The sequence below is a fragment of the Berghia stephanieae genome, chromosome 6, assembly GCF_034508935.2.
Source record: "Berghia stephanieae isolate SIO BIC M18660-M18661 chromosome 6, UCSD_Bste_1.3, whole genome shotgun sequence".
In the NCBI taxonomy this organism is placed as follows: Eukaryota; Metazoa; Mollusca; class Gastropoda; order Nudibranchia; family Aeolidiidae; genus Berghia; species Berghia stephanieae.
The window spans coordinates 23645218-23659093 of record NC_088365.1 but is presented as its reverse complement, the minus strand read 5'-3'; the positions used below and the strand labels follow the sequence as shown (position 1 = coordinate 23659093).

The following is a 13876-nucleotide window of genomic DNA, read 5'->3' as shown; positions in this document are numbered from 1 at the left end:
GTAGTAGTATAGTAGTAGTAGTAGTAGTAGTAGTAATAGTAGTTGTAGTAGTAGTAGTAGTAGTAGTAGTAGTAGTAGTAGTAGTAGTAGTAGTAGTAATATTAGTTGTAGTAGTAGTAGTAGTAGTTAGTAGTAGTAGTAGTAGTAGTAGTAGAATAGTAGTAGTAGTAGTAGTAGTGTAGTAGTAGTAGTAGTAGTAGTAGTATAGTAGTAGTAGTAAGTAGTTAGTGTAGTAGTAGTAGTAGTAGTAGTAGTAGTAGTAGTAGTAGTAGTAGTTAATAGTAGTTGTAGTAGTAGTAGTAGTAGTAGTAGTAGTAATAGTAGTAGTAGTAGTAGTAGTAGTAGTAGTAGTAGTAGTAGTAGTAGTGGTGGTGGTGGTGATAATTGTAATGAAATGATTGGTAGTGGCAGTAAGAAAGATATGTCGTATGTGTGTTTGTGTGTATGTGTGCATGTTTGTTAATAAATGTATACCTGTGTAAAAACCTAAGAGAATGTGCAATTCATAATATAAAAAATAAGATTTTGAATAATGAACAGTGTGATCTTACTAAGTGGAGTTGGGACGGCAGAGTCTTGCATCCTATGGATGACGTCATCATAGCGGATCTGGAGTAGGAAAGGAAAACAAACCGTTTTTAGAAAATTATAAATAAAGTAATAGATAAATAAAATTCACTTTACTTATTAGTTGGTACAAAAATAACGCCTTAAAGGCGACTGGTACAGTATGAAATGGAACTATGGCCTGCTGGGGGAAGAAATAAAGCACTGCAAAGCATTGAAAAAAAACATCTTCAAATATTCATTTGCATGCTGCACTATCAAAGACTGGAACGCTCTTCCCGAATCATGTGTGAACACAACAGGTTTAGAAACCTTGCCTTCAAGCATAGATTATCAAAATTCGTCAGCCTTAACACCAACAATGGCTGTCCCATTCAACAACTATCTCCGCCCTCAACACAATACTCAACATTGAGTCGACTTCCTGTAACATTCATCTTCAGATTCCGAAATGTTAAATATGTGGAAATACGCTATATAAATGCTCATGTATATTCCAAAAATAGTATATATAAATCGGTACCTCTGCTATTTCTCTGCTCATCTGCTGAACTGTTGCAACAAAATCTTTTCCGACCTCCTGTAAGAGATAAGCACATTTTGGAAACCAGCGCGCATGTTCCACCCACACACTGTCTTCGGGTTCCCAGTTTCGCATTCCTCCTCCACAGAAAAAGCATCTGGCGCAGTCACTGTAGCCTGAGAATGAATAAGAAAAAGAACAATAAATAGAAATAGCAACGAAATTTTAGACCATCTCAGTCCACCCAGCAGTTATTGGAGAGCTGAGTCTATTAGGTCTGGCGGAAAGTACTTTGCGATAGACTAGCGTTTTATCCAACGGGTAGCAAGCAATTGCTTTTGTCCGTTTCACGGTATAGAAATCAGGATCAACTCATGGCTCTGAAGGACTACTACTATGTTGATGGACAGACAGACTAACCAAGGACTACTACTATGTTGATGGACACACGAACCAAAGACTACTACTATGTTGATGGACGGACTAACCAAGGACTACTACTATGTTGATGGACAGACTAACCAAGGACTACTACTATGTTGATGGACAGACTAACCAAGGACTACTACTATGTTGATGTACAGACTAACCAAGGACTACTACTATGTTGATGGACAGACTAACCAAGGACTACTACTATGATGGACACACTAACCAAGGACTACTACTATGTTGATGGACAGACTAACCAAGGACTACTACTATGTTGATGTACAGACTAACCAAGGACTACTACTATGTTGATGGACAGACTAACCAAGGACTACTACTATGTTGATGGACAGACTAACCAAGGACTACTACTATGTTGATGGACAGACTAACCAAGGACTACTGCTATGTTGATGGACAGACTAACCAAGGACTACTACTATGTTGATGGACAGACTAACCAAGGACTACTACTATGTTGATGGACAGACTAACCAAGGACTACTACTATGTTGATGGACAGACTAACCAAGGACTACTACTATGTTGATGGACAGACTAACCAAGGACTACTACTATGTTGATGGACAGACTAACCAAGGACTACTACTATGTTGATGACAGACTAACCAAGGACTACTACTATGTTGATGGACAGACTAACCAAGGACTACTACTATGTTGATGGACAGACTAACCAAGGACTACTACTATGTTGATGGACAGACTAACCAAGGACTACTACTATGTTGATGGACAGACTAACCAAGGACTACTACTATGTTGATGGACAGACTAACCAAGGACTACTACTATGTTGATGGACAGACTAACCAAGGACTACTACTATGTTGATGGACAGACTAACCAAGGACTACTACTATGTCGATGGACAGACTAACCAAGGACTACTACTATGTTGATGGACAGACTAACCAAGGACTACTACTATGTTGATGGACAGACTAACCAAGGACTACTACTATGTTGATGGACAGACTAACCAAGGACTACTACTATGTTGATGGACAACTAACCAAGGACTACTACTATGTTGATGGACAGACTAACCAAGGACTACTACTATGTTGATGGACAGACTAACCAAGGACTACTACTATGTTGATGGACAGACTAACCAAGGACTACTACTATGTTGATGGACAGACTAACCAAGGACTACTACTATGTTGATGGACAGACTAACCAAGGACTACTACTATGTTGATGGACATACTAACCAAATGGCACTTGCGTAGTTCTTTCATGGGTAATTGAATAGATAAATGAAAAATTGATAATAAATATAAACATTGATATAGAACAATTCCGCGAATTTCCTTGTTCAATTTGCTTCACAATGTTTCATTTAATTTCCCCAGCATGCTACATGAAATAATATTTTCATTTCATACAGTACCAGTCTCCTGTTAGGCATCCTTTATTTGTAATATCAGTCTTACAATATCCGTCACAGCCAACAGCCCGGTACTCACTCACACCTGAGACGAGATATATACTAACAAAATGGCACTTTGATAGGAAATTGAGCTTCAGCCCCTTCCAATATCGCAGAATTATTCCGCATTATATATATATATATATATATATATATATATATATATATATATTATATATAATGTGTGTGTGTGTGTGTGTGTGTGTGTGTGTGTGTTATTCCCTACCGACCACTAACCATCATAAAACGTATCTCGTCATAAAACTGTTGGCTATCTTTATTTTCCGAACTTATAATAGTATGTCGTAGCAAAAACTTTCAAACCTGGGACCTCGCGAGTTTTGTTTTGTTTTTGTTTTTTTTCTTTTTTGTTTTCTAAATTCATTTGTGTTGTTTGTTGTTTTTTTTCGTTTGTTTTTTTTTTTGTTTTGTTTTGATTTTTGTTGGGGTTGTTGTCCAAGATAAGGGTCATTTAAATCGAAGAAGTAGAAGGGGAAGATGAAGAAGAGAAACAACTTCAATGCCTGATAAATAGTGTGCGGCTAAGCGGTCTAGAGGTGTGACACTCGCCTTAAGACATGAATATCCAGGGTTTGAGTCCTGCTCCGAGCGGCGTATAGTTGAGTCCTTGGAAAAGGCTCTTTACTCACATTCTCTCAACGTGCTCGGGTGTAAAATGAGTAACTGGCCGTTAATAGCGTTGTTGGAAAAAAAATTGTAATATCGCCCAACAGGCGTCATGTCAAGTGACGCCCTACTTGTGAAGTGTGCTGTTGGTTATGGACCCCTCGTTAAAGACTTTGGGCACAATTAGGGGATATTATACATGCAATATAAATGCTCTAGATCTTTAAAAACATGACTTGTAGTGTTCATAAGATAAAATATGAAATAAGTACATACCTGTATAATAGTGGCCTGCTTTGGCCAGAACTTCCGGCTCCATGTGACTATCATTGGGCCACTCTGCAAATGATCGCAGTCTTGTTTCATAAACTGCATATTCGAGGCGTTTTGGTCTCGCAGTTATGATTCCCAGTTTTTCATAAGAGTGTGCATCTCCTCCATTGTCGTCCGTAGAGTTTTGACCTTCATTAGACTGTTCTTGTTGGGTGTTACTCTCTTGTCCAGTGGTGCCCTCAACCTCCGAGCTAGTTTGGACAGCGTCGTTGTTATTATCACCTGTAGAACTGACGTCAGCAGATCCGGAATTCTGAGATGAAGCAATCACAGACAACTGACCCTGCTGATCTCGGGGTGAGCGAGAATCATCGATGTCTTGCGACGACTGAACGTTATGTCCACCATTTTGTAATAGAGCATCACTTTCAGCTAGATCAGAGGTATTGGTGACAATTACATAGGCGGTGCTTTCATCAGATGGCTGGGACGATCTTACATTGTCAGAGTCACTGTCTGCAGTTTGGTTTTTTGAAGTTCTAGCTGGCGCAGATGCGGATTGCTGTGTCACTTCTCTTTCATTATTTCTATATGCATAGAGTTGCGAAAAGATATCACCTGCTGTCATTCTTGGACGTTGACTCTCCATTGAAATGTTGTTACAACGAGCATCCTTCACCATTGGACAATTCACACCTAATCGTCTGTGTTCTTCATCAATATGATCTTCATTATTGGGCACTTCGATTTGTGCAGAGCAGAAAAAGCAAAGAATTGCACCATTAGAGCCCAAGTCAAGATAAGCAAATCCTTTAGATGCCAGCTTAATAGTAGAGAGAGGAGAAGATCGAGGGAATTTAACAAAAGACATCAACCGAAAACGTTCATCATTTAAATATTTCCAAGGGAGTCCATTGACAGTATGAGGATGTGGCCTTGCTTCCAAAAAATTAACTTGAGTTTCCACAGGTTTTGACATATGTGAGCCATATAGTCTAAGCGGTGCTAAATTATCTTTCACGAATTTTGAATCAAGAGTTTTTTGAGTCTTCAGAATTGGAATAATTTGTTTCACAATGCTTCTAATCATTTCAGGTCTTTTAGTGATATAGTCCACCAGCGAAATGCCAACTTGTTTTGATATTTTCAAACTTTTTTTTGATATTCTTAATAATCTGTCCAGCTCTGTGTCTCTTACAACAAAATGTTTTTTCTTTTCTTTTATTGGCGATGATGAATTAAAATCTCTGGATAAAGGGCCTTCTATACAAGGTTCCATTGGATCTTGCTCACTGTCGATCGTGCATTTGTTTTCACACACAACATCATCCTCTAAACTGAACTTGTCCGTTATTACGTCACTATCTTCTGGACAATGACAAGGTGCTGGACATGAATAAACACTCGTAGAATTCCAAGTGCTGTGGGATCCCTTGATAAAATTCTCATCCAAATCGGAATTTTCAAATTGGTTAAAGCCCAAACCAATTTCTATGTTTTGATTATTATGTGAATGATTTGACAACGTTGAGTAAATGGGTTCTTTTGAGTCGAGATGTATCGATATATTATCCAACTCAGGGAGAAACCTTCCATGAAATTCCAAGTTGGCAAGCTCACGAGTTCCAAAGGATAGATTAAAATTAAAGCCTGGAGTTAAATCTTGTAGAACAAAATAATAATTGGGATTTGTTTGGAATTTGATTTTTGTTCTTTCTAATAGAGTTCTGTTGTCAAAGACGTCTTGGGTCGTGGAGAGGGGGTTGAAATCATCGCTATCATCATCATAATAATCATCACCATCATCATCATCAGCACTAGCATAGTCATCATCATCAGTCTTACTCGAATGAAAATCTTGATTAAGACAAGTCATTCCAAACTTGCAATTAACGCCAAAACAAATGTTTCTTTTTCTCTCCTGACAATAGCGCAAGTTATTCCTAAGTCCAAGAATCACGACGTACCCTCCCTGGTCTTCAATCTCCTCACATGTCTTTTCTGTCATCAGCCTACAGAAGAATTCCTCCAGGATTTTCTTCATTCCAAGAATGAACGTCAGCAGTAAGCCAGTTTTGAGAAAACATTTTGTGGCTGAAGTGCATGTCAGTTTTGTCGGTTCTGGAACAGATATAGAAGAAAATGAATTACTTATCAAATCTAGGGGGTTCGGATAGCTCAGTTGTTAGAGCACTCGCTTCACCCGCAAAGGGATCGAAATCAATCCCATGTGCAGTCCAGACTTTTTCTGCCCCCCCCCCCCCCCCCCCCACCCCACCAATCCCTTTCCATCTAGCAGTAATTGGGTAGCTTGGTCTGTTAGATCTGGCGGAAGGTACTTTGCGATAGACTAGCGTACTAGTACTATCCAAGAAGTAGCAAGCAATCGCTAGTGTCTGTTTAACGCTACAGAAACCGGGATATAAACTCCGACTCCATCGTGGTTGTGACGGACTAGCTTGTAATGAAATCTACAACATTATCGTGAAAATAGCAATACTACTATGATGTGATCAATCTGGCACTTTGCCAAAACATCCCATTCGTGCCCCGTCGCCTCTAATCGGTGTTATGTCACTATGTGGTCTAGTGGTATGACACTCGCTTTCGGATCGGAAGGTCATGAGTTCGACCCTCGCTCGGCGCATAGTTGAGTCCTTGGAAAAGGCTCTTTACTCACATTCTCTCACCGTACTCAGGGTTTAAAATTGAGTACCTGTCCGTTAACAGCGTTGTCTCTGTCGGAGAAAACTGTAATATCGCCTAACAGGCGTCATGTCTCGTTCTACATGTTGCATGTTGATGTTGGTCAGGAACCCCTTGTAAAGCGCTTTGAGCACATTACGTGGATATTGCGCTATATAAAAGCTCAAGTTTGTTTTGTTTTTGTTTTATGTCAGGATGACTTCGAAACTGAAAATTGAATTTATAGCCAAAAATATCAGTCTTGGGTTTTGTTTACATGTTTTATAGAGGAGAATGATTTCAGTATTTTAGAACAACAAAAACCGACATTTTATATTTTGTTCAGTCTGACTTTAATTTGACTTTTTAGAAATTGGTTCACCTGATAAAATACCGATTTGAGACGATGGGTCACACATGACGTATAACGTCATTGTCACATGACCGGTTAATCATATAGTATGATATTTAAGACTTACTAACACACATATAGATCAGCACATGGTATACAAACCAAAAATAACCCTTCCACGATCAGCGGTTCATGGGACACGTGATGCGTGGTTTCTATCAATAGACCTAGTGTTGTAACTATAACTATGATGAAAATGTGCATGGGTCAGCCTCTGGGTCAAAACAGCTTTAGGTCGGGTTGGACTAGATAGACGCTTTAGACTCAATTTAGAGGGAATACAATATAAGAAGCTTTAAAAATTGAGCATTTAAATAGAACAATATCCACTAACGTGCTCAAGCCGCTTTACAAGAGGTCTCCAGCCAACAGCAACGCTTAACATGTAGGACTAGACATGGCGCCTGTTAGGCGAGATGACAATTTTTTTTCTGACAAAGGCAACGATATTAATGCCCAGGTACTCATCATACACCAGAGTACGCTGAGAGAATGTGAGTAAAGAGCTTTTTCCAAGGACTCATCTACGTGCCACTCGGAGCGGGACTCGAACCCAGGACCTTCAGCATCATCATCATCATATCATCATCATTATTATTATTTTTATTATTATTATTATTATTATTATTATTATTATTATATTTTTATATTATTATTATATATATTATTATTATTATTATTATTATTATTATTATTATATTATTTATTATTATTAATTATTATTATTATTATTATTATTATTATTATTATTATTATTATTATATTATTATTATTACTATTATCATTATTATTATTATTTATTATTATTATTATTATTATTATTATTATTATTATTATTATATTGTGTACTTTATAATTGTTTAGATGTTTTTTAACCTCAATTATTAGTATTACCGCCTTGTTTTGTTGGTTAAATTTACCAACTTTCTTTCTCTTTTGTGTACATTACCATCGAATGTTGTGATTTGTTACCGAAAGCCTAACATAGACTAAATCAACCTGATTACTTGAACCTTGTAACTCGATCAACTCACCCATGCAGCCACAGCATCCGTGCACACGTCTGTCCGATACAACACCCTGTGTTTCAACAGTTCCCCCCATTCTGGTGAAGAAAACAATAAGAATTCATTTAGTCAAAACATCATATTATTTCTGAGACTGACATTCTTCTGTTTGTTTAGAAGTTAATTTTAAAGAATTTCCTTCTTTTTTTTTTCTTCTTTTTTTTAGGCGACTTGTTATAATAATGATGATAATATAATAATAATAATAATAATAATAATAATAATAATAATATAATAATAATAATAATAATAATAATAATAATAATAATAATAATAATAATAATAAATAATATAATAATAATAATAATAATAATAATAATAATAAATAATATATTATTATTATTATTATTATTATTATTATTATTATTATTATTATTATTATTATTATTATTATTATTATTACTATTATTAATATTATTATTAGGTATAATAAGAATAATGATGATGATGATGATGATGATGATGATGATGATGATGATGATGATGATGATGATGACGATAATAATATCATTATTAATATTTGTATTTGTATCTTTAACGTCATTACAATCATTACCACCATTATATCATCATCATCATCATCATCATCATCATCACCATCATCATCAGCGATCATCACGATTTACATGTTTGTTGGTTGGTTAGTCTAACTAGAGAAGGGTTTGTTTGTTTTTTATTCATTTTTTTAAATACCCAAATCCATGTTACATTTACCTAACTTACGTGTTGTTACCTTCCAGACAATATACTAAGATTACCAATTATTCAATATTTTAAAATGATACATCAAGAAATTTGTGATCCCTTATTTTTCCCATAAACTCTTTACATCGAAGACAGACTTGTCTTGTTGTGTGTGGGACATTTTAACACATTTATATAGGATCTGAACAAAAGATGATGTCAGCTATTTTAAAACTTGAATTCGAAGTTGAAAGTATTGGGAAATTTAGCTATCTAGATAAAGTCCTTGCTTTGTTTGTATTCCAGGTTTAACCCCGTCCTTTACATTCCTTAGGACTGGTTGAACGAATCAGCGCTTTCAACTATTTTTAGCTTTGGGGAAATCCAACTGCTTTGATTAGCCATTTGTCAGCAGTGTTTCCAGGTTGGAGAATTTTCCACCAAATCATCGCGTGAGAGGTGGGGCGGAGGGGGGGGGGGGGGCCTGGCGGGTGGCGGATTTTTGATGATTTGTTTACCCTTTACAAAAGTAAAAGTTTAGCAATCAAGTCTAATTGTTCCTTCTTTTTCCCACTAAAGTGACTTTTAGGAGCAACTATTGTGAGTGTACTGTTGGCCTAGATCTACATTACAAAATCTAACTCAGATTAACCGAAGGTGAAAACAATATCCGACAGTCAAACTCCCGCTCTAATAACATCGGAACTCCGATTATAAGTGTTTTAAATCAAATGTAATTTTTGGCGTATTTTGGGCAAATGTCGCAGGTGAAGTAGGATAAAGTTGGCATATTTTGGCGGATTTCTGGAATAAAGTTGGCAGTATTTTTGCAAAGGCACCTGACAACACTGTCTTTGTTTATTAATTGGAACGCAATCATTAATAATAATGTGCAATACCTCGTAGGAGTTGTAGTCGGGAGGATAAAATGCGCATAAAAGAGATAAAGATAAAAATTATCACGCATATTAGAAATGAATTTAACAAAACCAACATCGAAGAAGGAACCTAAATAAAGATCTCAAACAAACACATTGAGAAACACACAAAGCATAGAAAACACAATCTTATCTAACAAACTAGCATTCGACCACGTGCTCTAATCGCTTTCATCATAATATTATGTCGTATTGATGTGGTGAAATGGTTTTAAGTAAATTACTCACCAGTTCTGCCTATCTGATCGATTGTATCAACGCACAAAACTATACGTAACATTAAGCGTTTATAATAACAAGAAATGAATTGGACTAAGAGGCGTCAGAGGGGAATGATGGATGGAAAATAAAAACCTTTGCTGCAATGGGGAATCGGAACCCACGACTCGACTGTTACGGCACCTCCGCCTGGCCAAAAGAGGGCTGATTGATAGAATTTAGTATTTATTGAGAATTAATCACCCCACTGACGGACTAAAAACATTAGAACACAGTACGCCAAGGCATTAATTCTATAGCACAGATTCCTCCAAAGCTTCAAAGTTTGAAACTGTGATTTTTTAAATCTTTTTAAAAGTTATCACTAACATTTTTTTAATGTAAATATTATTTTCTTTAATTATGCGGGCTTATAGCGATCTAAATGACGTCATGAATCATCGATATGAACGTCACATCGTAATTGTGTCCGGTTATCGGACCTGATAATAGTTGCACGTTGTCAAAAACCAAAATGGTTTGATGTTTTCGGCTTTTGTGGTGAAATACACATGCCTTTAGATTGTTTACGACAATGACAATGTGTAATATATTGTGTTATAATATCACATTTACACGATGTAGCTACCTACGTAGACGCCTATTTAGTTAAGTTATCGTTCAGGAAAGTACAGAACTAGTTTCGCTATGGGACAGTGTCTAATCTACTAGTTTTGATATTAATAATAATAATAATAATAATAATAATAATAATAATAATAATAATAATAATAATAATGATAATAATAATAATAATAATGATGATGATAATAATAATAATACTAATACTAATGCTACTACTACTACTACTACTACTACTACTACTACTACTAATAATAATAATAATAATAATAATAATAATAATAACATATTAATGGCATAGGGCAAAATATGATAAAATCCCTTGAATGCCCTTAATAATAATTGTAATGCCATAAATCTATTGATTAAAGATTACAATAATGATACACTGGTAAAGATAGTATTTCAACTTAAATATACACCTGTATGTGTGATGGACAATCATATATCTTTAACCGTGTCATGCAAACACACACACACACACACACACACACACACACACTCATACATCCATACATATAGAAGATAAACATAATATGGTAACAATGCATAATATATACATACAAGATTGAAAGCCATGTCAACAGCAGTGCAAACACGTATTATTCGTCATATATCAATCTCCTATCATATAATTCCCTGTCTACTAACACTTTGAAATAATCCATAGATTTTTAATTCTTTGTTTCAAGTTGCAAATTGTTCCATTTCTGGACAATACGAATACCGAACCAGTTTTGTCTTTTGTTTGTTTTGTATCTGGTGACAAAAATCTTAAACTTGTCCCCTCTAGTAAAAGTAATATTAGAATATGAAAAAAATCAGAAACGTCTATCCTATCCAGACCATGTACCAATCTATAAACCTGAATTAAATCCCCACGAATTCTTGTATATTTCAAACTTGGTAAGTCAAGAAATTCTAACTTTTCCTTATAAGATAAATAGTGTATGGCATAAATCTTTTTAGTAATAATAATAAGAAGAATAAGAATAAGAATAAGAATAATGATAATAATAATAATAATAATAATAATAATAATAATAATAATAATAATAATAATAATATATAATAATAATAATAATAATAATAATAATAATAATAATAATAATAATAATAATAATGATGATGTATGATGATGATGATGATGATGATGATGATGATGATGATGATAACAATAATAAAAAATGATAATAATAATAATAATAATAATAATAAAATGATAATAATAATAATAATAATAATAATAATAATAAAATAATAATAATAATAATAATAATAATAATAATAATAATAATAATATAATAATAATATAATAATGAATAATAATAATAATAATAATAATAATAATAATAATAATAATAATAATAATAATAATAATAATAATAATAATAATATATATATTGATGATGAATGATGATGAATGATGATGATATGAATATATATAATAATAATAATAATAATGAATAATAATATAATATAATATAATAATAATAATAATAATAATAATAATAATAATAATAATAATAATAATAATAATAATAATAATAATAATAATGATAATTTTATAGAGCTCCCAACTTCCATATAAGTGCTCCGCGGCGCTTTACAAAATTAATTGTCATTCAAACATTCATTCTTTGACAATTGTTAGAATACATATGAAGAAACAAACACATACACATACACACAAACTCAAACACAGATATATTGACATTCATACACGAACACACACACACACACACATACACACACAGACAGACACACATCTACACCAATATTACTCACTAACATTAGTAACTTATTCTAAAGAAAGACATTTGAATTAATTACAACAACAAACAAACAAACAAAAAATTAACAAATAAATGTAATAAGGTTTCGCATTAAAATTGTTCCTTGCAGCTAATGTTGAATTTTTGCCAACAAGCACACAAGCAAATCTTAGGAATAGTATTATTATTTTTATTATTATTATTATTATTATTATATTATTATTATTATTATTATTATTATTATTATTATTATTATTATTATTATTATTATTATTATTATTATTATTATCATTATTATTATTATTATTATTATTATTATTATTATTATTATTATTATTATTATTATTATTATTATTATTATTATTTGATATAGCGCCAGTATCCACAAATAGTGCTCAGAGGTGCTTTACAATAGTTTTTTGTTGTTTTTTTTTCTTTGTTGGTATCACACAAGTTCATTCATTCAACTCCAAAATCACTACAACAGTCACACACACACACACACACACACACACACACACACACATATATATATATATATATATATATATATATATGTGTGTGTGTGTGTGTGTGTGTGTGTGTGTGTGTGTGTGTGTACGTGTGTTCCAAGTCCACATAGAATCACGAAAAGCAGAATGAAAAAGAATGGATTTTAAATGCCGTAAAGACTAGTAGACTTTCACATTGTTGAGTTTTTAGGTGGTAAATAACAATAACAAAGATCTGGGTGACGTCATCTTCATTCTATGTATTGATACATTGCGCTTAGCCAACAAAAAAAACGAAAACAAAAACAACTGACAACATTCGCGGCTGGATATGACGTACCAACAACACACAAATCTATGTGGAACCTGAAACGTTTATAGATAGTATGCGCTTGGATAAAAAGATCACAGTATTGCCATCCGGAAGGATAACGGACCAACACTCTAAACTATGTGTAACCATGAACGTTTATAGTCTGGTTAATACAGTTTAGTGAGAATTACTGGCAAAAAAAAAACAATGACAAAGACTTGGGTGACGTCAACTTCGAGCTATCTGTAATCTGATTTGTTCAATTTAGTGAGAACTACTCATAAAAAATGACTGTCTAAAAACAATAACAAAGACCGAGTGACGTCAATTTCGTTCCATCTATTGCTTAAATATATGTCCAGGTTCCATTAGAGTTCTTAAGGCCCACTGACTATCTCTATCCATCACTCACTTTACCCATTGTGTTCAGGTCAGTTTAATTATAGAACTTCATCTTTAGTTTTAACAGGCTCACTTTTCGGCACTTTTCTTATCCCCAAGAATTGTCAAAATTAGTAGTCCATATTGATCCATGGATAAAGAGAGATAAGTAGCACAATAATATTAAAAATAGAAGTCTAGATTGAAAAAAGACGATTAAAAAAAAACACACAAAAAACACCCCAAAAACGACAAAATCGCCGATCTACGTTTCAGGTACCTCATCAGCAAGCATTACTTGTAGGTCATGAAGAAGAAACTCCTACCTCGTTTAAATGTTCGTGTATATTCTATTCTACAGTATTTCTTTCATAGCCTTTAGTCAGAATGTTCCACAGCGAAATACGGC

The 13876-nt window shown here is 33.8% G+C and overlaps 1 protein-coding gene across 2 annotated transcripts in view; it reads right to left on the bottom strand.

Moving 5' to 3' along the window:
• The window catches only part of LOC144974708 (uncharacterized), a 19055-nt gene extending 5179 nt beyond the window's left edge, over positions 1-13876 (bottom strand). Inside the window, exons 1-5 of one of the 2 annotated variants that reach the window (XM_078917871.1) lie at positions 13794-13876; positions 8013-8083; positions 3885-6002; positions 1091-1266; positions 552-609 (exon numbers count right to left, since the gene is read on the bottom strand). In XM_078917871.1, the coding sequence (XP_078773997.1) occupies positions 552-609; positions 1091-1266; positions 3885-6002; positions 8013-8082 (2422 nt within the window). In that variant the 5' untranslated portion in view covers position 8083; positions 13794-13876. Of the gene's footprint in view, positions 1-551; positions 610-1090; positions 1267-3884; positions 6003-8012; positions 8084-8768; positions 8895-13793 lie in introns of those variants that run through there. The other variant, XM_078917870.1, reaches the window with a different exon arrangement.